Genomic DNA, 26847 nt, shown 5'->3' with positions numbered 1-26847 from the left:
AAATTTATATTCTTGTTATTTTCTTGTTATGTGTGCATATTTGTATGTTTGAAGCAAGTTGCTATAATTATACTCAATGCATTTTTAAAAACAAGGACAGAGAGTGGATTGCTTGTGAATTAAGTTGTTCCCAGCAGGTGATAAATATGTGATATGAGATCTGCAGCTAAATGCCATCCTAGCAGCAATGTGCAAATTAATGCATCATAATTCATAAACAACATAGAGTTACCTATTAATCCAATATCCTGAACAGTAAAGGGCAGACACTCATTACCTTGACTAAGAACTGAATCATCTCTTGACTGTTGCTAGTATTGATGCCTTAAGTTTTATCTTTCATATTTTCCAGATTCTGTACTGCATTAGTATGTAACTTTTAATTACATATAAAGAGTTAGCAAGTTCTCTTCACAGTTTAGTTAGACAAAACAATCCTTTTCCTGCCTGAGGACCAGGGACACCTTTGCAGCTTCAGGCCCAAAAAGTGTAAACAGCAAATTGAGGAGAGTAATCTGGGAGGATGGAACTTCATAACCTGAAGCTCTAAATGGACAATTAACCCCAATATGTAAATGGACAAAAACTCATCAAAGTGTGAAAACTCGTGACTGGGCATTGACCTTGGGTGGAGCCGTGCTCAGGCTCTTGTACTGCCCAAGATGTATCCTTCGAAAGCCTTTTAAATACCTATTTTATTCCTTTAACACAGTCTAGCCTCTGTTCTAGGTAGCCTCACAAGGCATCAGTATGTTACTGGTAGAAGATTATAATTTAAGAATGTTTCTAAGTGTTAGTTATTTAATTTGTTAAGGAATTGGAGTCACTCTTCATAAAGACCCAGGACATTTTCTTATTCTGGGAAGATTCATGCACATATTTAACTTCCATATGTATGAAACCAAGTGCACCTCAAGGCACTGGGGTGTTCTAAAAATAAATTCAAGGAGGGTCTTTTTGCTTTGATTCATATTTAATTAACCCACTTGTCATTTAGGTATATCATGTCCATATGAATTCAACAGGACCTAAATGTCTGTTTTAGATACATAATTTTCCTGAACTGGATTCAAAATTGCAATTAGAAATAGTCTGTTTTATGCTTTTTCCTACAAGTGGTAATGTTGCCGTAAAACAGCTAGTCAAAATGAAACTTTTACATGTTTTCTGTCACCTAGAAGCAACCTACTGCTGATTTAACTTGATATAACAATGTGATCAATAGGATCATCGAGACAGAATGTACACCAATTGTTGAAAATGGCAATTAAATCTAAAATTAGCAACTATATAAGGAATTATGAATCATTAAAAGTTTTTCTGTTAAGGATGTTTCTGTCCATGCCTTTTTCCTGACAGGAAGATCCCTTAAGTTTACCTTATTTTCAACATTATTAGCATTCTAAAATATTAATTTTTTTTTTGAGTTTTGAAGAGATTTAAAATATTTTTATCAGTTAATTCAAATTGTAAATGGCCATTATAAGTTTGGTCTTTTGAGACCCTTCATGCCGCTATCTCCCCTGTTTCTTAGCTATTCAATCCACTGAAGAGCTCTATTCCTTCAGTTCTATTTTGTGGAAAAAAGAAAAAAAATCTGATTTGCTTTTGTTCAGGATTTTTAATCAAAGTTTGTTGTTAATTGTTCACATTACAATAAAAGTCAGAATCTGGGAATCCCACCTACTACTCATTTCTTCACTTTGTCTCTACTGAATTCATGGTATATACATTTTTTGTAGCATTTTACCAGCTGTCTCTAGCTCAGGAACAGACTGACACGTGGCACAGTTTGCATCATACACTTTAATTACGGTTTAATTTCATGGAGTTTATGAAAAGATCAATGTTTGATGCAAAACTGTATGAACTTGCTTTGTTTATCTTGATAGCTCTTTTATCAGCAGCTGGATTAGGAGAAAAATGTACCTACAACTTATTTAGAAATGTTAGCTGTACTATGGGTGACCAAAGAATGGTGCAGAAAGCTCTGTACTGGACAAGACATGCTCCTGTACCTACAGGCTCATTTCAAGCAGAACATGATTTTGGCTGCCCAGCAGTGGGAAACCAGAAACGGCTGGAATGCCTTGAACACCCTGAGCAGCAGAGGCAAATAGAAACAAAAATTCAGCTCAATGAAAAACAACTCATTTTTGCTCATTTTTCTTTTACTTATCTCCTCTTGAATTCAGGCTGTTAGCATCATAGGCTATGCACAGCTCTGAGGTTGAAAATCAAATTTGTGATGTTTCTTATTTTTAATGCCCTGTCCTTTCTTGCCTCCTGCCTCTCCCCTGCAGCATCACGCCCCAGCTCCAGCTGCAGCCCTGTGTCTGTGGCTCTGCCCTGTGTCCTGTGGCTCTGCCCCGTGCACAGCCTGCTCTTTGCCCTGGGCTGCTGCTGCTGCTGGGTGGTTTCTCCGAGCAGCCCATGTTCTTGGTGGCATTGGGGCTGTTTCCTTGCTGCTGGACAGGGAGCTGTGGGAGCCTGGAGGAGCAGGGGCTGGTGCCTGCAGGCTGAGCTCACAGCCCTGTGTGCGCACTGTGCCTTGGTGGCCATCTGCTGCTGTGGCAGATGGGGTTTGGAGCTCGCTGCTGCTGAGACAGCAACGTGCCTTGGGTTAAGCACATCTCCTCAACCCACTTCCACTTCTCTTGTCATCACTCATGTCGGTTTAGGCCTTGTCTAGACTAGGAAAGTTTAGAAAATATACGCCTTCTCCTTGTCCATACAGGGTGTGGGCTGCCAAGCCATCCTCTGGCTGCTCAGTGGCCAAGAGCTGCTCTTCAGGAGAAGACAAACAGCTGGCTTGGGTGACTTGAGCAAGTTCAGATGGCAACGTTTTTATTTAAAAAAAAAAAAAAAAAAACCTAACAAAAAATTGATTCAGTCTCAACTTTACTTTGTTTGTAGAATGACTTATTCAGGAAAGACTATGGATCTTGGCTAATGGATATCCTTCTATATAATTTTTCATTTATTAAAGTGAATTTCTCACATCAAAGTGATCTTTTGCGATTAGTCTTGGGAGTTCAGCTTTCATTAACAATCATTCATTGCTCTCCTTTCTCAGAGACACTCACTGGGGAAGGGTTGATATAAAACCTTCAGGATGTTCTCATTTCTGTAATGCAGCTAGAACTACTGTCTGTGACCAGCATTGAGTATGTATTGTGCTTATCACTGCCAGACTTTAACTTCTCCATTCCAGAAAGAATGGCAGTCTAAAAATTCCCTAAGGTTTGAGAGTTACGGTAGAGGAAAACTGAGCATAATTGTTAGTTTGTTGGGGTCTTTTAAGAAAGGTGTTTAATACTCCTCTACTTTGAGACATGAAACAGTCTTTGAATGAGAAAGATCTTGTCTTAGGAGCATGACTTTTTTTTATTTCTATGGAAATACAACATAGATTGGCCAAATTTTAGGCCTTTGAAAAATGTAGTATCAATACGCAGACATTCTGAAATTAAATTTTCCATTTAAAAATAGGAAAAACCGTTATTCTTTACTTCTATTTTCCTTTATCTATCATCCTACATGGAATTGTGAGATCTTTGTGGGATGGATTGTCTGGTAAGACAAGGTAGCAGAACTGTGTTAGTGTCATAATATAAACTGCAATGAAATAAAATCCCCTTTCCAAAACAGGCATGAAAAATAATTTTAAAAACCCCAAACAGCTGCTTTAGCTACGTCATCATCCTGAAATAGTACCTTAATTACTGTTTTCCATGGGGAATAGTAAATATTTAAGCAACTGACTGAAATCCTTTGAACCAAAATAGAAAAGAACTTTCCGTTATCTTCTCTGATATTCAACCACGCTCAGGAAGATTTTTCATTAAGCTTATTCACATAATTGATTAGATAAGAAACAAATGCACTGGCAGATAAGCATTTTCTGTATTGGGCCAAGCATCCTAGGATATTGCATTAGATCTCTTATGGTATTAAGAGAATCAAAGATATAATAGAGTCTGAAGTAACTGAACTTCTATTTGAAAAAAAATACAATTGTTTGCAATTCAGCATTATAAAGAAGCCATTAAACATTAGTCCCTTCCTTAGCCAAACTGAGGCAAGTTTTCATAATGTATTTGAGTATGAGGTGAAACTTTCCCAAGTATGTTTGCAGCTGGGGAAGAACCAGGACAGCATTCCTGACCTGGGCCTTGTACAATCAAACTTTATCCTGAAGAATGCACTCAGGGGCACTGCAAAATTGATATTTTTGTTAGATAACAACAAACTCCATCATTCTTACCCAGCCCCTCAGTAATTCATATGCTGTTATTCCTAGCGACCACCAGTCTACTGGGTATGAGTATCCTGGACCTCCATCCATAAAAGCCTGGAACACTTCTGGAGCTGAAATAGTAAATCAAATGGAACAAAAAAGCATTTCATTAAGGTTAGACTATGGGTTTTATTTCACAGCTAAAAAATGAATAAGGACTCAACAGACTGGAATTAAATAGATTTGGAAGCACAGCATTTTGAGGGTGTAGTTTCAGTGCCTTGTTTTACTAATAACAAGCAACCATAATGTCAAAAGTCAGTAATTTAATATATTAATTCTTACCTGGTTAATTTAAGTTTTACGTTATGTGAATAAAACAAGTAATAGAAGGGGAATTCTTGGTCTGAAGCGTGACTTAGAACATGTAGGATAATGTAAACATTTTATGGGAAAAATATCTGCAAGTGAGGGGATTGTGATTGATGAAAGTGTTGAACGTGGTAAATTTCATTCTACATTTGGATAGAACAAATCAGACAGGTATTAAAAGTATTCAACATAGGAAAATGGTACTTAAATAGAAATCCTGACACTGATTTTATGATGTCAGAAACTGTCATGGCTGGAAGAAAACACTGTCAATGAAGTAAAGACTTCCATAAAAGTAACTTCTGTGGAGGAAAAGAAAATGTATTTTCAAAACAAGGATCCACTTGGTGTAATTTGACAAAATGAAAAAACCTGTACTAAATCACACTCCTGTAATTTCTTCAGAAAATGAAATAGAGTGGATATGAAATGAAATGAAATGAAATGAAATGAAATGAAAACTTGGTCACGCTTTTCTAGTGATTTAACAGCAGAATCTCAGTACACTTTGTGAAAACAGCACTTTCACTGGAGATTTTCTAAACAACATTGTTCCCAGCCATAACATCACGCTAATTTCATGAAAAAACCTGTAGTAAACCATGCTACTGTAATTTCTTCAGAAAACCAGATATAAGTGAGAGTAGGCATGAAATTAAACTGAAATGAAATGAAATGAAAAGAAAGCTTGGTCACCCTTTTGTAATGATTTAACAGCAGAATCTCAGTACGTTTTGTGAAAACAGCACTTTCACTGGAGATTTTCTAAACAACACTGTCCCCAACCATAACATCATGCCTGATTGCAATGACCATGTGAGCCTCCTCTGGCCAGGATACCCAGTGTAATGTACCACACTGCCTCCTCACTACCACGGCCTCCCTTTGTGATGTGCACACTGCAGTGAGGGATGCAGTCTGGTCACACCCCTGACTGGCAGATTGGGAGTTCACTATTGATGGCATTTAGAGAAGAACCTTTAATAAATGAAAAGGCCTTTTATTTGAATTCCTTTTAGAGGATGTTTTGCAGTTCTTGCATTATGGATGGCAACCTAATAATTTACAGCTCCAGACCTGACTTCAGGAAGTCTTCAAGAACCAAATATAATAGAAGATTTCAGCATTCATTCATTAGTTATGGCAGAACTCTAATCTGTTGAATAAAAAGCAGAGAATGCATGCAAGTGGGCTTATACTCTTTGACCAGCAGGACCATGTCTAAATATGTTTGTTATGAGATCTGTAGGAACTTAAATAAACATTTTTTTCTGGAATATGTGTTTTTGGAGAACAGATGACCAGTGGATATCTGGCAGAGGAAAACTTGTGCTGTGATCCAGTATGACATAAATCAACAATGCCTTAAGAGTCATTACACTGAGTTAACTCTGTCTCACCTCCAGGTGACACAGCTTCCCTTGGCATGCTGCATCTTCATGTGCATTTCAACTCTTATTTGCATGCTGCTGGTGTGTAGGCACATCTTACAGGCGTGCAGTCTATCAGATAGGTGGTGAGAACATAAGCAGGATTTTTTTATTGCTTTAGTGGATCGATGTCCTTAAATTGCACATCAGGCACCAAATTTGTATTTTAAATATCACCACAGGAACCCTGTAGTGAAGGTTTGCTTGATTCATCCCCATTCGTTATGGGTTTTTGCCCACCATGCCTAGATGATGCCCAATATCTCATTACAGAAAATGGCCTTTTGGCATTTTTACTGAGATATGCAAGTATAATATTGGCTTCACTACTTCTTTTATAGCTTTAGCATTTTAATAACAAGATAGAACACTATCTGATTTCTGTGAGATAGAGGTACTTTATTGATGTAACCTATGACATTGCCAGAATGGTGTAGCTATTGTGCTAATTTAGTGACTGAGTTGTTTACTTATATTCTATTAATATATTATATTACATTATAATATATTATATTACATATGATATGATATGATATGATATTAATTATATTTCATTTAATGGAATTTTTTTTCCTAAAATCCTCAAGGTCAATCATCCTACATTAAGCAGATCAGCAGAAAATGCCTTCTTTTGCCCTGGAGTTTTGAAGCTATTTTCTCACTTGAAGCCAATGGCATTCTTAGGTCAGAATATGAGCAGTTAAGGTCCCGATTTTTAAAGCAGATATCCCCTTTTTGCCCACTTTAAGAGCATTATTTTCAGTCCAGCTGGAATGCCTCTCTGCATTCCATCAGCTCCAGTGAAGCAGTTGTAAACACTCTCTTCCCATGAGGGGGGGACTGACAGAGGGTACAATATGATTTGCAGAATCCTATATACAGGTTTTTTCTCATGGTGAAATATCAACCAAGTTGAAGCCAAAAGACCTTTCTCTAGTTTGACAAAGCTGTTAAATACCCTTTTCACACCAAGCTTGTGCTTAAAGTGTCCGAAAGTCTTGTTGAACAGAGACATTAGGTGCAGATGAGGGCTCCAGGTTATGTGCAGACTTCTGGAGTTTGCCTGCTCAATCAGAAACAGAGCATGATCTTACAGAAAGACAGCAGATCCTCCAAGTCATGGAATTAGCCAAGCTCTGAAGAACTAGATCTATGAAATACAGGATATAATATTGGTTTTTGCTGTAAGAAATAACTATGCCTGGAGAACAAATTCAGAGTGCAAATTGGTTAGAGTAAAAGCAAATAAAAACTCTGACAGGAAAGATTAAATTCTGCATTGATTTTCTTTAACATTGTCACTTAAATATACTACCTGTAAGCTTTAAAATTTGAATTTGATCCCAGGGTCAGCTTGAACAGCCATCCTGCAGCCTACTCTGGGTAGATTCTTCCAAAGAATGATCAGATTTGAGCTTACCAGATTGAAGCTACACATCTGCAGTATGCACCCATTGTGAACATACCCTCTCCTGCCATAACAGATTTAGGATGAGAAGAATACTTCATCTTTTACCCCCATGCATCTACATAGGCAGAAGTATTCTGCCTTCAAGAGTTTGTGTGAGCAAGAGTGAGTACCTCCAAGAACAAGAGTTTAATATCTTTCTCCTTTAGCAGTTTCCACTGAAAAAAGGTTTTTCAGGAAAATAAATGGGTTTAATATTGGGTTTGATCCTGCAGTTTGTTTTGGCCAAGAGCTGTAGTTACAATCACATGCACTTAGGGGAAAGGCAGTAGATGTTTGTGTGGCAGAAGTTCAACTTTTAAACAGTGAAGATAAATCAAGTAATAGCAAGTCTAGCAGCAAGACTGAATTCAAAGGAAAGTAAAGAAGTGTTGCAGCTGGTAGATCCCATAGGTCCTCACACCTCCCCCTGACCCAATTTCTTTGATGTGATGGAGAACTGCCTATTCCTAGAGCTGCATGAAGAATGACTCAAGAGCAGGAACCTGGTCCAGCCTCACTGCTCACCCTGCTTTGAGCAGAATAGAGGTTTTTGGGGGACCTGCTACTAGTCACCCCACAGTTCTGTGATCCAATGAACCTCAAGCAGCCAGCTCCTCACAGCACATCTGAGTGGGGTGACAGAGGCCAGAAAGCATCAGGAGGATCTTTGCAGCTTCTTCCTCTTGACAGTCACCATGAGCTGCATTGGCTCTTCACCTGTGCCCAGATGCTCAGCTCCTAGAAAACCTGTCACCCAAAGTACCAAGAACTTTCAAAGGCAGAACTCAGAAGCAATGCAGTCTTTTTGCTTGGGTTATTGCTTTACATGTTTCTCAAAGTGTGATCTGACACCTATCATGAAACTTTTTGAAAATGACAAAGAAACACCCTTTAAATACCAAAGCAATTCCAAGATGGGACATCTGTTCTAATTTTAACAGAGCAAATAAAATCAGAAATATTTCTTTGTCTTGTATAATAATGAGTAACCCCACATACTAACTTTGGCAACTAGCCAAGCTCACAGTCCTTCTATTGTTTCTTTCCTGCATCTATATTTTTCTCTTAATGATACACTTTCATTATTTTATTGCTTACCTGATTTACTTTCTTGAAAATTTATATAAATGAATCCACATTTGTACTGTATTGTGTGCTACAGTGCATTTCTTGGTTGTCCCCAATACAAATTTCCAGTCAATACTTTTTTCCAACTAATAAATTAAAATAAATCCTCTTCAGAGATGTATCTCTTGATGCTTTTGCACTGTACCTTTTTAATAATGGCATACTACTGCACACTGTAGGAAGTAAATAAGTGGTTATTTCTCTCTAAAATAAAATCATACTAGAGGACAACATATGAACAAATGGAATGTGAAAGCAAATCAAGTGAGTCTGCATCCATCTCAGAAGCAAATGGCATACTGGGATATCCTTATTCCTGTTCTGTAGGTTTGTGCAAAAGGAAGTAATTTCTGACAAATCCATTCAAATATATAACAATGCACTGGAATTTTCATACCAGTCATATAATCTGCAATGTGAATTTTGTATGAGATGATGCATCTCATATTGTATACATATTTTCCTAGAGATCTGTAACAAAAAGTTATACAGAAGGAAATTTTATGTAGCTGATTGGTAATTATCTACCTTTATTTGTGGAAAGACATTAGTATACAACAACATGATTCATGAGCTTGAAATAAAAGAGACTATCAATGTAAATGCAAATAATTTTAAACCAAATTTTCACTATTTTTCCTATTGTAAAAGTCTGTTTTGTGGAAAGAATAAAATGTTTTAAGTAAGATTTCTGAAAATCTGTTGAATATTCATTGGTATCACAACTTAATAAATTTTAAGTGCTCTGAAATTCAGGCTATTTTTGATTTGTTGCTCAAAGGTGAGTTTGAAATGTTGTCCATGACAAAATGATCAATTTGAGGTCTATCTCTTGGTGTGGTTGGCAAACAGAACAGCTGCCATTATTTCTGATGGAGCATCTACATACTAACAAATCAGTTTATTTAGGCAATAACTTATAAGTCAGTCTTGCAAGATGGATTACTGCAAGGAGCTGACTCTCCATGAAAAGCTAAATATTGCCAATCATATCATCAGTTCCTGCACAATGTCCAGTGCCAGTGTTATCAATATGAGAAACTGAAAATGAAACAAAAAACCCGAACAAAAACTAGTGGTTTTCTCTCTCTCTCTATCTTTTTTTTTTTTTTTAAATGATCCAGTTCAGGTGGATATGTCCAAAACATTCTTGAGAATGAAATCCCTGGCACTGTTTCTCCAGTTGTCTAGCTACAGCTCTCTGATTTCTATTTGCATCTCAGCAGAGACCCTACCTGTCAGTAAGGGGAATCAGAGGTTTGTGGTTTACTGGGAGGGGGTTGCAAAGCAACACACCCTGCTGAAGTCATTGCAGCAAAACATACTTCAGTGGTGTGGGTTTTATTTCAGATTAGAAAATGCATTCCAGCATCATTAACTGAGATTCAGCATAATATCACAGTCAGGTATCATTCTCCTTCCACATATTTATCCCTGATCTTGGAAAACAATTGTGTGTGTAAATTGATATATACACATATTTACAATACATACAGCATAAGCAATATTTTGATTGATTAGTGCAGGACAAGCTGTTAAAAGGTTAGATGTTTGCGAATTTTAAACATGTGAATGATGATGTATAGAACACATTTATAGCTTCACATTGCTGAATCAGGCTTAAGGCATGACATATTGAGCTGAATAAAAAATGAACTTGATTTTTGGAACAATATTCCAAGAACCTTGAACTGAGATGTTTAAGTGAAATACTAATTGCTTTCTCAGCATTCTGATGAGAAAATATTAATTTTCACTTTCCCCTGAGAAGTAAATTCAGGAGTCAGTAATTTTTCTGGATCATGGTTTAAATAGAAAAGAGAAAACAAACCACAATAATGACCAGTGATCTTCCATCCAGAGTAGAAGCTGTTTCAAGAGCAAAATGGAAGAAAACAACTTCCCTCTCCCTGAATATAAATGTGGATTTGGTAAACTGTCAATTTACCTCCTAGTGTTTACTTTCTCATGTGCTAAAAAGGTCTAAATTATAATGGTCAGCCTTCTGACTCAGAGCTTTAGAATAGCCAGCTGCTAACTTCTATTTTATAAGGGAAAACGCTGCTTAAAACCTGGGCATGCTGGGATGGCAATTTTCTAGTGTGAGGTTTATACTTGTTATAGCCATGTAACTGATTTTGCACCATTATTCACATTATACACCTCAATAGTTTTAATACTCATATTTAATGCAATTATTCAATCAAAGTAAATAATTTAGATACCATTACCTGAAAACAGACATGGCATTTAGAATGCCTTATTAGTTTTCCATATGGCTGTATAACCTCTCCTGCCCTTATTCAGCGTGCTATCCTCATACAACCCTCTGCTTTACTCAACCACTGAACAGAACTCACTTCTTGACCTTGCACAGAGAAGTCCTTAGTGGCTGAACATCTGGATCAGCCTCAGAGAAATAACCTCCAGTTGCTACCCGTGTTGAAAGAAAGCCCAGCAGCAACGAGCATGTCATGGTCTCCCATTATTGAACAGGGAATTGTACACAAGCAACTTCGCTACTCCATAGAAAAGCTCACAGTGGCTGCAGGGCCAGTTTTCCTAGCAATTTTTAGAAGGGATTTTGTCCAAAAATATCCATTTGCTGTTTGGAAGATTGTTCCAGTGTATAGACAGCAGCTGTTCTGCCCAGTACTGAAATTAGCGGGTCTGCGTAGCTGGGGATTTTCAGGACAGATTGTACCTGGCACACCAGGACTGTTCCATGCTCCTGCATCTCATACTCCCATCAGGTTAGAAAATATGTTAGCATCAAACAAAGTTTGTGCATGCAAACAGCTGGGGGGGTTGTCCTGACCAAAATCCAGGAGTTATCCAGGGGGCAGAGGTCCCTGCTAGGGTTTCTGCTCCCCCCATATCTCCCTGTAGAGCTCCACAGGCCCCTCCAGGCAGGTATAAATAAATAAACAAACAAATTAACAAATAAAAAGCCCAAACCAAAACTACTTCTTGAACTTGGAGTGGGGTATTTATTAACTGGAATAGTCAGAGAATTGATTGTATTAATAGTTTTGCTGGAAGATCTTAAAGGATGTTAGTAGGCTGGAGAGCACAAAGTGGTGACGAGCAGATGGAAGTAGTAACTTCTTTCCTGATCTCCTGAGGTCCCTCAGCTGCTTATGCTCCTACTCATTTGGTTCCACTCTGTGGAACCAAAACCTGAATGCCTGCTCACAGCTCAGTGTTTAATCCCTTCAGCCATGTAGCTCCTAGCACGAGCTGAAAATCCCATCAGTGTGGGGAGTGTTTATTTCAGCACCTCAAAGTCTCACACAGCCACTTTTAGTTCTTGCTTATCGGAGCAAACAGAAACCTCCCTTGTTGTGCTGACATCGTGAGATTTCCTTGGGATCAAAAGGTCGGGTAATGACATGACCAGAGAAACTCTGCAGTCAAAACCCCTGTAGGGTAAAAGTAGGATTTTTAAAAACCTAAACACTGCCTTAACTGCATTCAAAATGCAATGAGCTGCAAAACAGTATTTAATTTCAGAGCACAGTTTAATATAAGTGCAAGAAAGACCAAAGATTGATCACTTTTGAAAACGCAACTCAAAAATTTCCCTGCTATATTTTAAGCATTTGAGGAACAAATTAAAATGGGCTAATTTTTTCTACATGAAAGGTTTATATCAGGACATCCACTGGCTTTCCTCTGAGTTCAATAATACACCTACACAGTATTAATTAGTAAATATGAATGACTCATACATTTTAGAAGTTCAGTGGACCAGTGTAAATCCACAATCCTCTGGTAATGTAATTCTTCGCCATGAGAGCAGCCTATGAAAGGAGCTGTGAAAACCTGAGATAACAAGCTGTGAGATAGGAATGGAGTAGCTGAAAACTTTCACATAATTTATGACTGATTTTATTGACTTTGGATTTCTGTCAGTTGTAATTGTGTAATAAAATGTATTTTATTGGTTAGATTTGGAATAAAGTTACAGTGCATAATTTGAATATTTTCAGTCTCTGCTGATAAAAACATCAAAGACTCTGCCTAGTCCCCCCAACTCTCCTACTGCTTAAATCAAAAGCTCCTAAAAAACAAAACAAAAATAAGCAACAACACCACAAAACCACACAAAAAACCCACATAAAAAAAGAAAGGTGACGTCTGTCATGTTTTCTAGATGTGTTTTACTGCTTAACTTTTGGTTTTGTAGCTGACCACTGTTGCAGCATAGAGGGCCATCACTGCAGATGGGTGCAAAGACACTCAGATATTGTTCACAAGGGACCAGTTTAAGAAATGGCTTGCTTTTTTTTTACACACACACTTCCCTTTCTCACAAGAGGCCAAAGTAAGAAAAGAGTGGCAGCTGAACAGACCAGCACAGGTTGCAGCCAGGGACCACTCCTGCAGCCAGGGACCATTCCTGCCCTGCTCTGGCTTTCCTGCTCCACATCCCAATGCACAATGGAGGGGGTCATTTGTGGTCATTTGTTGGCAGCAGCTGTGCCTGCCAAAAGCCAGCCTGGTCTCAAAGGACAATTGGCATTGCTTGCCAGGGTAGGATGACAGCCTGAAATCGTGTGAGGTTACAAAGAGCTACAATACAACTCCTACAATAAAGCCTTGGCAACGCTGCCAATCACAGGTGCTGTAAAAGGTTTGAGCAGTGAATTTGTGAAGGTAAAATCAGGCACAGGTGACACACAGGTTTCCCAAGTCAGCAGAAGGCACACACTGCCTTCCACGGTCCCAGCCACATGAACAGCACAAGACAAACTCAGACGACCCCTAAACTCGAAGAAGTTGATCTCATTTCAGCATTTCAGGTCACTGGCTTTGAGAGGAAAAGCTGCAGAAACAGCTGGAAGTGTCCTGCCTTGCTCTTTTCACACATACTGCCGTCTCTGTCTTTGTTCCTGTGTGTGGTGGGTACTTCATTTGTCTGAATTAATTTTCTGGGAAGGGGAGGACATGGGAACTGAGAGGGTTTCTAGAGAAACATTCAGGTTCAGGTACAATGCATTCTGCATAAACATTTAATAAGTGGGGAAATGGGCAGGGAATATTTCAAACTGAAATATTTGGGGCTAATGTGAAGTGGAATTAAGCAAGGACTTCAGGGCTAAAAGGCTAATGTGAAGTGGGATTAAGCAGAGGCTGCAGGAGCTGACTCACACAATGCTTAGCATTACAAGATAGGCATCTTAATCAGAACAGCTAGGGCATTTTTACAACACAATATCAATTCATTCTGGTTTTTTCCTGGAAACCATTTTTATTCAGTCATGCTGCTTGAGAACAAATCACTCCCTAGCAATTTCTCAGCCTATTTCAATAAGATTTCAAAGAGGAATGGAAGCTTTAGAGATAACATTTTTTCTGTTTATTTCCTTAAATTTGTCATAGGAAGAAGTGAGAAATCCTGTAAGTGCCTCTGCTAGGGAAAAGACTGGAGAGTCCCCTCATATCTGATTAAACATAACAGGATCCACATGAGAGTAAGACTTCATAAACCTTCAAGAGGGGGAAAAAGCTTTCATCACATGTCATACTGTCATCATTGTGAAAATCATAAGGCATGTCTCATAGAAACTGCTGTTTCCTTGGTTCTGGTACTCAGCAAGTACCATGCTTGAAGGTGACTTTGTCTTGTTACACCAAGTTTAAACTGTGGTTTGAATTACTGGTAATAGAAGATTACAAGCAACCACAGAGTCAATCTTCCCAGTTCTGTTTTTTTTTTCTATTTATCTTGTCTAAATGTCTCAGGAGAAGCCACATGGAAACCGTTTGATACAGCCTTACAACCAAAAATCACTGCAACTGAAAAGTCCTTGTAGCATTTCACTAAAGCTAGACTTCTTCACAAAATAAAAAGTGTAAACTAAAAGAGGAAAGCAGCACCAATAAATGTGTGGCCATATCTATGACACACTTTGGTTTGTTGAAGCTTTGATATCCGAACTGTGCCATAGAGAATCCTTACCCATCACTTTTCATCTGAAACAGAGGATTTTTACAGCTCTAAAAGCTTTGCTGTCTTCTTACAGCTCCAAATAAATGCAAGGGTGATTCTTCAGACTCTTTCTGAATGGTAAAGACTACAACTGGGCTTTTGTAGCATCTTTGAATTCCCAAGAGGTGAGGAAGGGACAATGGAGAGAAAGCAAGCTGGTGGATGGTGTGATAGTCTTCATAAAGAAAAGGAGAGAAATTTTTTGTCAGTTTCTTCTTGTGTGATTGATGGATATGGCAGAGATCTGATGAGTGGGGAGGAGGCTTCAGGAGTGGAACAACTACCTGAGCTGAGGTGAACTTAGTCCAGATCCATTCGTGTGAAAAGGTAAAATCTTTTCCCTTTCTCTCATCTTTCCCTTGACCTCCAATGCTCTGTATCCCATGCCTGTGCTGTGCTGCTAATTTCACCTAAGCTGATATATATCCTTGTGGTGCAAATATATTATATATTCTTATCTCAAGATGTGGTAATTTACAGAAAATAACACAGCTGAATTTCTCCTGAATTCGAATTTACCAAACAGAACCTGACTAGAGTGTAGAGATCAAGCTCCTGTATAAAATAACATCCATATAATATCCTTCATCTCCAAAGATTTTCACTGCTGACACACCTATGTACTGTCAAAAAAAGAAGTTGGTCACATCTACTTTATGCTTTAGCAACTTAAAATCCTTTTGCTATACCATTAGTCAGCCTTAATGTGTAACTATTCTTACATTTTTAAATGTCTTGAAAACTTACCCATATAGGGTTTTGTGCCAGCCATAGAAGAAGCTTTTTCTGAGCCTTTCACTATGGTTGCTACGTTAAAGTCTGTGATGTGAACATGTCCTGCAATTACACAAAGCAAAAACAGAAGTTAAAATAGCACATCATACGAATATTCCTCACTTTATCTAACATTTCAGTGATAATGGAAAGAAACACAATTGGAAAAATACATAACATTAACAGAAACTTAACATTAGATGTTACTCTTAGATAGAAAACCCAATTTGGAAGCACAGTGATGGAGCACTCCTGTGTGGTTGTGCCCACTACCTCTCTGCACTTCTGAACTCTCTTTGCTGATCACCCTGAATCTTCTCATGCCATGAACAAAGTTGAGAAGTAGGCCCACAAGAACCTCATGAACTTTATCAAGTCCAAGTGTAAGGTACTGCACCTGGATGGGGGCAATCTCAGAACTCACTGAGTTCTTGTTCTTGTGGATGGAGTTCTTGTGGATGAAAAGCTGGACACGCCACAGCAGTGTGCACTTGCAGTCCAGAGGACTGATCCTGTCCTGGCTGCACCAACAGAGGCACAGCGAGCAGGCTCAGGGAGGTGATTCCTCTCTGCTCTGCCTTTGTGAGACCCCAGCTGGCACAGGCTGCCCATGGGGGTTGTGGGTGGGCCATCCCAGACAGTGCTCAAGGCCAGGCTGGATGGAACTCTGAGACCCCAGCCTTGTCTAATGGAAAGTGTTCCTGCCCACAGCAGGAGGGTTGGAAAAAGATGGTCTTGAAGGTCCAACCATAACCATTCTGTTATCCTATGATTCACTCTGTCTTCTCAGAACAGTAAGTACCATGCAGAAGCAGAATGTGAAGCTATGTGTGAAATTTGCCTCATCTCCAGCTACAGTCACTCCTCACATCTCAGGTACAGTAATTTCACGACGATAAGGCGTACCCTTATGACTAAAATTTTGGCCAGAACCCAGAAGTGCGCCTTATAGTCCGGTGTGCCTTATATAATGCACAAAGTTGCGGAAGTGAGAGCCACAAGGGGGGGCGGTGCAGTGGGGGCGCCGAGTACTGATGGGGGGGCGGCCACGGGCGGCCCCAGGTGCCGGGAGCAGCGTGGGCAGGGAGGTGTTACTACTTCGTTACTTTGTTGTGCGCGGCACGGATCCTCGCTGCAAAAAAAAGTGTGCCTTATAGTCTGGTGCACCTTATATAATGTACGAAGTTGTGAAATTTGCCGACACCCAGAGGTGCGCCTTATAATCTGGTGCGCCTTATAGTCGTGAAATTACAGTAAACTCACGAATACAAGCTGCACTGAGTATAAGCCGCATCTCTGGGTGTTGGCAAATATTTCGGTTTTTGTCCATAGATAAATCGCACACGAATATAAGCTGCTCTGTCGTTCGCAGCGAGGACCCGCGTGCAATTAGTAACAGAACCGCGGGAGGGCGGGGTTTACTGGCTGAGCTAAGGCTGTGCAGGCTCGGCCCGCTAGGGGCCGCTGACGGGGCCAGGTGGCCCAGCCCAGTGCTGCCGCTCGGGGCCGGCCGCCGCTGCCACTGGGCTCGGTCACCCCGGGTCGGCGCTGCCCCGCGGTGGCAGGCAGGGACGGAGCTTCCCCCGCTCCTACGGCAGTGGCGGCGGGCGGGGACGGAGCTTTCCCGCGCCCGTGGCGCCGGCGGCGGGCGCGGACAAAGCACCCCGCCTCCTCCCCGAGCCGCGGCAATGGCGGCGCGCACTTCCCGCCCCCCCGCCCGGGCCGCGGCAATGGCTGCGCAGGGCTCCCGTCGGCTCCCGGAGCCGCGGCAATGGTGGCGCCCCCCCCCATCGGCTCCCCGGGCCGCGGCAATGGCGGCGCGGCCCCCCCGCGTCCTCCCCGAGCCGCGGCAATGGCAGCGCTTCCCCCCCGTCGGCTCCCCGGGCCGCGGCAATGGCGGCGCCCCCCCCACCTCGGCTCCCCGAGCCGCGGCAATGGCGGCGCCCCCCCCCCCCCCTCCCCTGGGCTGCAGCAGAGGAGGGAAGAAGAGAGCTCTCCCGCCTCTCTCCCTGCCCCCCGTGCTGCCTGCAGGGAGCCAGGGCAACACGGTAACACTGTAACAATTGCGAAATGCCGGCTTTTACTGGCCGGTGCTTGGCTCGGCACTCTGGCTGGCATGTCTGGGGTTGTAAATGTCAGAAAATTATTAATATATTAGCCGCACCCGACTATTAGCCGCACTTCCGGGTTTCCACCAAAATTTTTGTCAAATTGCTGTGGCTTGTATTCGTGAAATTACTGTACTGTACTCGTGACACTGTCTACAATTGCATCCAGTCACCACAGGTTGCCATCAACCTGACTTTTTCTGAGTCTTCTCAGGGCAAAGAGGGAGGGGAGAAGGAAAATGGTATTTTTATCACACAGTAACTATAAATTAGATCCATGGCAGCAGAAGGTGTGTATGTAACAGGAGCAGATCTCAAATGATCATTCATTTGACAGCAGGCAGCAAGATGAACAATAAGTGGCAGAAGTCAGCCTGACCAGCCAGCCAGACGATTTAAACTGTACTAATGAGGCTGAATGGCCCAAACATTCTATTACTTTTTTCCTGGGATAGTTTATGATAAGCATAGGTTCAATTGCTCCAACACTGTGAAGTACAGTAATTTCATGGCCATAAGGCACACTGGACTATAAGGCGCACCCGCCGGGAGTTGGCAAATTTTGCAGCTTTGTAGATCATATAAGGCGCGCTGGACTTTAAGGCGCACCTTTTTTTTTGTAGCGAGGAGTTGTGCGGTGTGCAACAAAGTAACGAATTACTGGCAGGTGCTCAATTAGCAAACATTTTTCAAAGATCGGTGTAGCCTTTAAACGCAGCCTCAGGCGCCCTCTCCATGCAGCGGGCCCCGGCACTCCTGCCCGCCCCCGGCGCTGGCTGGCACAGCTCACGGCTCCTGGCTCCCACCGCGCGACCGCGCTGTGTCCCAGCTTCCACCCAGCCGGCGGCAGTGGTGCTTGTCGCCGTTTCCCCGCAGCCGGCGGTGGCACTGCCGCTTCTCGCTGCTTTCCCATGGCTGCGCCACTTGTTGCCGCTTTGCCGCGGCTCCAGGGGCTCGGCCGGCGCCACATTTCAGCGGCCGCAGGGGCTCAGCCAGCACCGCTTTTCGGCAGCCACAGGGGCTTGACCGGTGCCGCTTTTCAAGGGCTGCCCAGGCCACGCCGCCGCTGCTCCGATGCCACCGCTGGGCGGGGTCTGCTTGGGGCTGTTGCGGGCTTGCACTTCTTGTTCCCTCCGTGCCCAGGCCAGGGCCGCCCGGGTTCTCGTTTCCCCCGCGCCTGGGCCAGGGCCAGCACCGCCCGACTTCTTGCTCCCCCCGCGCCCGGGGTGGCACTGCCCAGATTCTTGTTCCGCCCGGGCCGGGGCCAGCGGCAGCTCCCTCCCTCCCCTCGTGGCTCCTGCCGGCTGTGGCCGCCCTCTCCCGCCCCCCCTTCGCGACTCGGCGCTCCCGTGGCACCGCCCCACCATTGCCACTTGCGCTTCCGGTTTGGCAAATTTTGCAACTTTGTCCATCAGATAAGGCGCACCAGACTATAAGGCTCGCTTCCGCATTCGGGGGAAAAATTTAGTCAAAAGGGTGCACCTTATAGTCTTGAAATTACTGTAGTAGTTGTTAATCCTGGTTTGTTATAGGCACATAAACTGAATAGAAATCCAGCTTGAAAATATGTAGAGTTTTAATTTGACAAGTCTTCTGTTAGGTTTTGCATCTTTGCTCAAGGACTAGTGTTGTGGACTGATACAGATACTATCCTCTCTGTGGTTACAAAGCCAGGGAGGAGAGGGGTAGGTACTCCCTTCCCTATCTTAGCTCTGCACTCAGATCAGATTAATATATCATGTGTTGAACTAGACTCCTGAATGACAAATTTGTGTGGGATTTTTTTTTTTTTTTTTTTTTTTTTTTATCAAGGTCTCAGTCTCGTTCAATCCACAGAATGGATCACGACTTGAGCATGATGCAGTTGTTAAGTGAGGGAGGTTTTTAATCATGTTTGCTGCCAAAGATGAAAAGAGTGTAACAAATGACTGATGTATTTTACCCTGGTGCCTGATGGAGGAAGAGCAACTCCAACAAAATGTCACCTTGCTCCAACAATCTAACCTAGATCCTGCTCAAAGTCCACAGGAAATGTATCAGCCAACCTCTAATTGTGCAGCTATGCATGTGTGAACTGAAATTCTCAGAGAACCTTTATTTGGCCAGATCTGAGCTAATATTGAAGGGGGAAAGGAAGAAGGTACTTCCCACTGCTAAATTTAAAGTTGTTTCTCCAAATGGGAGACACAGTAGAAGTTTTCAATGAAATGGTTTGCCTGCTTTTCTGCAATTTTTTCAAAAAAACCTGCCTGCATTTTATTGACTATTTTTTCCTAAGATGCCCAGGCCAGGGAGCCCTCTACACATGGCAGAGAAAAACTGTGAGCCAATGAAAGCCATCCCTTTATAAGAGCTGGGAATTGTTAGGCTGCCATAACAAGAATTAGTATTCACAACCCAGCTTGACATAACAATTCCAAGGTGGTATTCCTACTCCCTGGTGGCTGAAGTGTAGCATATTTGCAGTTTATTTCTGCCATCATAAAACACTGTGGCAGAAGGCTTCTTGAAAATGATAACTGAAAAACATAAAGTCACCTCATGGCAGTAGTTTAAAGCAGTGTTCTATGTACACTGTAGAATGAAATGTTGCAAGGCTCTTGGTAGCCTAATACTTTATCTTTTTTTTGGCAGATAATAAATATAAATATAAATATAAATATAAATATAAATATAAATATAAATATTTATAAAGTTCTGCCACTTAACTGACAGCATCGTAAGTGATGCTCCATCAGAGTGCCAGTATGACTGTCCATGCAAAACATCTGCTGCATCACATCTATTCAGACTGATCCAAACAGGTGATTTGCAATGAAAATTGCCTCTCCTGCAGTGCAGTTTTCTCTCCCTTTTATTAGATTTCATTTAACAAAACCAAAATAAAATCCATGTAATGTTGTATACATTATGGGTTTTTTGTTAAAAATGCCTTTCTGGAAGGTAAGAGACGTGTTGTGAAGGTAGGTTCTGCATAGCTCTTCTGAATCCTGCTGCCCATACAGCCACAGGCAGCTCCTGTTCATGAGGTAGGGCACAGTTTACTGCTAGAAAACTGCGCCTTTGCTTTTCCCCATGTCTGGGCCACTCCACAACCCTCAGACTGTCTGCAGGCTGCCTTTGCCTGGTGCTTGAGGGGCTGCTAATTGGTGCTGGAGTGGAAGGAAGGTGTTCTGCAGGCAGGGGAGGTGGCTGGTGGGAGCTGGGTGCATGGAGAGGAGCTTTGTGTAGGACAGGGACAGAGCAGGGGTGAGCCCCGTGTGCCTGTGGTCAGTGAAGAAGGGCTGGAGGGGTGCTGAGGTGGAGCTCTGCCTGCCTGTGCACACCACTGCATGATTTCAACTCCTGTAAGCCTAAGGACTTGGGGGGGTTGGTTTTGGGGTGGGGTTTTTTTTGGGTTTTTTTGTTTGTTTGTTTTTCGTTTTGGTTTGGTTTGGTTTTTTTAAGTTTTTCATTCCTGGTGTGAATATTTCAAGAGATAATTACACCCCAGTTCTCTATAGGAGTCTTTCTAATCAGCCTCTAAGACAAGTTTTTACTGCAACTCTTGCACATAGGAGAAGGGAAAGTTGCTATTGTTGCAGTGAATATGCTGGGATTCCACCTGCTTCATATTGTTTGCAAAATTTCTATTCATGGGAACTTTTTCCCATCTGACCTTCACACTTTGTAGTTGATGTCCCTTTCTGGGTATGATTGTGAACAACTAAATATCCAAACCAAGTCTGTATCTTGATATAATATTGAGAACTAAGCAGAATTTTAGTGTCTCTTGGATTTATCTCTTATGAACAGTGAAGGGAGTAGTGCACAACAGATTCAGCAAACCTAATTAAATTCAAGTTGGTCCAGGGAAAAAGCTCATTGCTTAATCCTTGGAGCTGCATGACCCCATATACAATAAGATAATGGTAGAGAGAAGGGGAGAAAGAGCAAATGACCACATTGCTTTGACTCTCTGCAGAATGGCGTTTCCAAACCATCCCAGACTGCAGATTTCACATACACCAACGCATTTATTTGAAGAAGAAAGTATCTCAGTGGAAATTGTTTCAAATTTACATTCCTTCAGTCAGCTTCCAGTTAAGGCTTTAACTACCCACGAACAGAGTATGAATTTGGATATCTTTATGCAATGTGACTTTTATGTCTCACTTTTCAGCATGGCCTGAAATTGCAGCGTCTGAGGTAAACAGCAAATGATCTGTGTTTGGATTTAATTTTTGAGCAAAGCATAATGACAATTAGAACAAGTCCTGAAAGTTGGCTGGGGGTAGTTGACTAACATTCATCAGAGGAAAATGTGCATGACTTCAAACCTCATTGAATTTCTCAGATTCTGAAACCAAAGGGTGAATGTGATGTCAGAGAGAAGAAATATTATACTGGAGTAAATGCCATCAACTCAGCAGCACCAGAGCTGATTGTAAATCTCAAAACAGTAACATTTTGAAGTGCAGTCAAATCTAATTTGCTTTTGGAAAGTCAAACCCTAAGAAGAATTTTAAAACCCTCTCTGGGTTCATCTGTACTATGTAGGAGAGCCTGAACTTGTACCCACCTGAACTTGGCATGACTTCGCACTTTGACACTTATTAGGGAGATTGGTAGAAATTGCATGGCTATAAATGGCTTCAGCAAAGTTGTTCACTTCAAAAAGTTAGGCTGTTGGCCATGTAGGCATGTAAAAGTTTCAGATACACTTTCAAAATCTAGACAGCTTCAGGTGGATGAATTATGCTGGAACCTTTTGTCTTATTAATCAGCATTGGAGGATTAAACAAGATAAAGTCCCTGCAAATTGTCTCACAGACATCACTATACAGCAAAATTGTTGCCAATTCTAGTATTAAGAAGTTAATACTGAGATTCCAGTAATTTATTTTTGGGTAGGTTTTTCATCCCATTTTTGGTTTTAATGACAATATTGCTCATTGTCAAAAAGTCAATTTACTAATCTGTTTGCCACTGCTTGTTTTTTCTGCATTTAAGAAATTCTATATCTCTTTGACATTGTAGTTAATAGATCATGCAAATTTCTAAAGATATCTTTAATTTCTTTAATATTTAGAAAAAATGCAACATAGACCAGACTTAATAGATTTCAGATTTAAATGCTCTCAGTTCAGTTATTTTGTTCTAAACCTTTAAAATTAAAGGAATAGAAGAAGAACCAGAATTCTGTCATTGAGAGAATTCTAAAATGCTTTTCTCTGTACAATACCATTGCAATAACTCTCCTAAAACACTAAGCAGTCCCTTCAGCTGTCACTGGAAGAATTCTGTTTCAGATATATGTTTGCAGAACAGAGAACTACAACTGAATTTAGAGATTAGTGTTAGTCATAAGAAGAAGAGCTTTCTGGGAAAGCTCAGAAAGAAACATTTAAAAAAGGAGTTTTATTGATAGAATTAATTTCCTTAGAGCATCTGATTCTGGTTCAGAGAATGAACCCTCCTCAGAGATAAAATGTGTATTCTCTCCAGGAGACCATGCAGTCATCCTCTGATAGGGGCTGAACACTATTTTTAATGGTTGTTTATCCCATTCTTATGTACTACTATGCTTTTCAGGATCACCAAACATTTATTTCCACTGATGCATCAGAACACATGACCAGCAGTGCTGAGATGTGTCTTTGATGAAAAGCATACAGAAAAATTCAGATTCTTCTGCCAGAATGATTTTGAATATGTCATATATGTTTTTGTGCTTTGTTTTTTTCTAATTTGTAAATTAGATTGATCACTTTTAAGAAAAATCTTCTGTTTTCATTACTTCTCTGTTCTTGAGGTATGTTCCCTAAGCCATACAGATAAATTACAGTGAAACTAGTTTTACTGAGCACAAATATCTGTAATATGTATTCTTGGTTTATGTTACAAAAGTTAGTCAATTTAACTGCTTGAAGATGTAAGGTGATGTGAATGGTGCAACACTAAATTTTGACTTCAGCCAGAATAGGTTTCTTCAGGGAGGCCAAAGAAATCAGTCACTGAGACAAAGCCTCAGTCAGAAATGTCATGCATATCCAATTACATGATACTTTGTGTAAGCATAATTTGTTTAATGAAATGTAAGAAAGACCTAGGGGTAAAGTCAAGCGTATGGGAAACTGTTGTGCCATCTTAGAGGCCACAGGCTAAAATAAAGTTCCTTCCTGTGCACCTGGTTAGGCTCATATTAGGTGAATTTGTTATGCTTACTCTGGAGCCAAATATATTCAGCACATTTTTCCATTAAATGAAATCTGATGATTTTTGTTAAAATTATGTTACTATGTTGTAGTTTAATCAGAGCTGTTAGGGACTTCAAGAATAGCTTTCTTCTTGCACAAATACTTCACTTCTGCAGGGCAAGGTGAGGTAATTACCATGGGACAGACCCTTGTCCTACTGATATCCCCACATTTAGTGAGTTGAAGTGTATTGACCCTTTACAGGTTCCAGGGATTTCCTTCCCCCAACCACGACAGGTCTTTGAGCCTGTTTGAACCCATGAATTGATAACTTCTGCTGACCAAGATTTGTGTGCTTGTCTGGAGAAGTCTGTTGTTCCACCACCTGTCTGTTGTCAGTTGTTCCTCACACAGGGCACTAATTGATAATGGACACATTACTGACACCAAGCATGGTTCCATCAGCACTTTATTATTCCCCAGTAGAACCTTTTATACCCTGATTCCCACACATGCATAACACCTGTGTGCCCTTTTAGTCTTTTGTGGTTGGTCAATACACATCAGCATTCCTGCTTCTTGTCCTTCAGTGCTGTTCACCTGCCTTATACATCTGCACCCATGAGGGACGAGGCTCAGCCACAGCCCTATTCCCTATGTCCTGTTCTCTCATACCTGTCTGCAGGTGTGCTATGAGGGAGCAGTGTTCTGCTGCTTTTCAGAAAAGAGGCCATCCCTTCTGAAATTTCCAAGTTGCCTACAGATAAGTTTGTTGCCGACTAGTTCATAATCACAAAAGCCCCCTTCCTTTTGCTAGTGCTCACTCTGGTGTAGGTTCTTCTTTGTGATGTTTGAGTCTCCATAGGAGAGCTCTCACAAGAGGCTGGTTTTGTGCAGGAATTGACCTTGATGAGGGGCAAGAAGAGATAAAAGTGACTGTGCTTCAAAGGCTGTCAATCAGAGATTTAACACACTCATTTTTTGTTGCTGTTGGTATCTTTAATTCACCAAGACTTAAAGGCAAGATATTTCTATTTCATGCTTGTTTGCTGATACTGGAGTCTTGGGAACATTAACACTTATGGGTCTGAAGCATTAAATTACTGAAGTTCTAGATGGTTTAAAACTCCAATAGTAATTAGCTTTATTTGCTTTCATGTTCCCAGGAACAAACCTCATCTATGCAGAATATTACCTCTTTAATCAACTTTAACTTGTCTACCTAGCAGCTCTGCAGTGGATTTTGAAACATAATGCCACCATTGGCACAATTTCAATATTATAGTTTCTCAGAGATTATCTGCTTTTATTCAGTTTTGGAAGTAAACAAAGCACAAGACTTTCCCACTGTAGCAAGCACACATCTCCTTTTTCCTACTAGGCTTTTTCCTCTATATATTTCTGTTCTAACTGATACAAGGTTAATACCCTCTTTACTTATATTTCTCATGTTTTCCCTATAAACAGTTGCAAGAAGATACATGACATTTTAGCTAAATACTTCTTGGAGAGAGTATATGTTTAAAATTTAAGTTTAAAGCAATCAGCTGCTGTCCTCTCATCCCATGTCTTTTATCTATAAGAACATGGAGCTGGTAGTAAAAGTTCAAAGCTCTTTATTGTTGTCTATTCCTGTTTATGCTATTTAAGCCAGAACTACATGTAGGGACACAAACTTTGCAGTCAAATTTCCAAAATCCCTCTCTAGATTTAGAAAGTTTATTTTAAATATCTACATGAGAAATAATTTGCTATGTGGAATTTCCTAGTCCTTCAGAAAAGAAAATGAAGTGCTTGGTACTGTTCTCTTAGCAGGCACCTAGAAAGGGGTTATGGTTATTCACAGAGTCCTGTTCATAAAACACTAACTTCTTTTTATCAAGTGTCCCTGCTGATCTCAATTCATATTAAATTCCTTTGTATTCAGATCTTGAAAATTTCTGATGCACACATTTATTTGGCAATAGGAGGGAAAACTACAGAATCCACAAGGTGTTTGTTCTCAGGGAGCTTTCTGAGAAAGTCCAAATTTAGGTAGAAATTCAACATTGGAGGTGGATTTACAAAGCTTGTCATGGGCATGCCACTCAGATCTCAGGAATTAGGGTTTCTGAGAGAAAGCAATACTCACCATGTTCATCCAGTAGGATGTTGTCAGGTTTGATGTCCCTGAAAAATAAGGAGAGGAAATCATTACATTTTGTACCCAAATGAAATCTGCAATTTTAATTTTTTCCCCATTTGGGTATGCACTAAGTCACTTAAATCATTACAAACCAAATGAAAACCATACAATACACAGAGGCAAATGATTTTTATCTACATATTTTTGGTGCCCTAAGAAAACATACATACTAAAGAGGCTCTTTGGGTTTCCATTCATTGTGGTTTTGTTTTCATATGGTTAGCATTGACATGGGTCTGGTTTTCAAGATTATGTGCTTTATTCTTTATAGCAGCAGTGAAAATGAGAAGTCAGATTTGCATCTAGAAGGTAACTGGTTGCTTCAGGGACTCCTCACCTGACAGAAATAATTTAATTGGAAACATAGGTGGTTTACCCTGTCTGCCAGCCCCTGCTAATCTGCCATGCACAGTCACTCACACACGGCAGAGTTCTGTGATCTGTCTTGTGCTAATTGAGTATGTCCAGCAGCTCTGCTTTCAAATCCCCACCTGGCTGTCTGTAACCAAGTGCCGTGCTGGGGAAAGGAGCAGGGAAAAGAGAAGGTGGAGATTATGACAGGCTGAAGCATCAGCTCAACTCTGTCCTTCTTGGCACAAGAGAATAATATTGCCCTACAGAGTTTCAGGATTATTTTCCATTGACCTAAGTTCATGCTGCTTTAAGGAGGGATGGAAATAACTTTTTCCCAGCACTGCCAGGCATTCCCACACTCTTTCTTGGTCCAGAATTACTGCCATTGGTGTAGACTTGCTCAGGGAAAATTCATCTCTCTGCTTTGCAGACTGGGTCGGGCCCTGGTTTGTCTGACCCTGCAGCTGGGTGAGTGTGATGTGGCAGTGCAGTGTGGCACTGCCTTGTCGCTGGCAGCTTGCACTTCATGCACTTTGGAAACTGTTTGCTCTCGGTGAAGCATTGCCAGAGTGGCAGAGCCATCTGACCTACCTTGAGCAGCAGTTTTCGTTCTCAGGCTGAATTTTCCACTT

General features: G+C 41.0%; 1 protein-coding gene across 3 annotated transcripts in view; it reads right to left on the bottom strand.

Moving 5' to 3' along the window:
- STK32B (serine/threonine kinase 32B) overlaps positions 1-26847 on the bottom strand; it is a 166781-nt gene that overhangs the window by 27290 nt on the left and 112644 nt on the right. For all 3 annotated transcript variants that reach the window (XM_033060434.2, XM_033060435.2, XM_033060433.2), the window contains exons 5-7: positions 25808-25845; positions 15363-15452; positions 4268-4371 (exon numbers count right to left, since the gene is read on the bottom strand). In XM_033060434.2, the coding sequence (XP_032916325.1) occupies positions 4268-4371; positions 15363-15452; positions 25808-25845 (232 nt within the window). The remainder of the gene's footprint in view (positions 1-4267; positions 4372-15362; positions 15453-25807; positions 25846-26847) is intronic.

The sequence above is a fragment of the Catharus ustulatus genome, chromosome 5 (genome assembly GCF_009819885.2).
Source record: "Catharus ustulatus isolate bCatUst1 chromosome 5, bCatUst1.pri.v2, whole genome shotgun sequence".
NCBI lineage: Eukaryota > Metazoa > Chordata > Aves > Passeriformes > Turdidae > Catharus > Catharus ustulatus.
The sequence above is the reverse complement of the archived record's forward strand: the minus strand, read 5'-3'. Positions and strand labels throughout refer to the sequence as shown.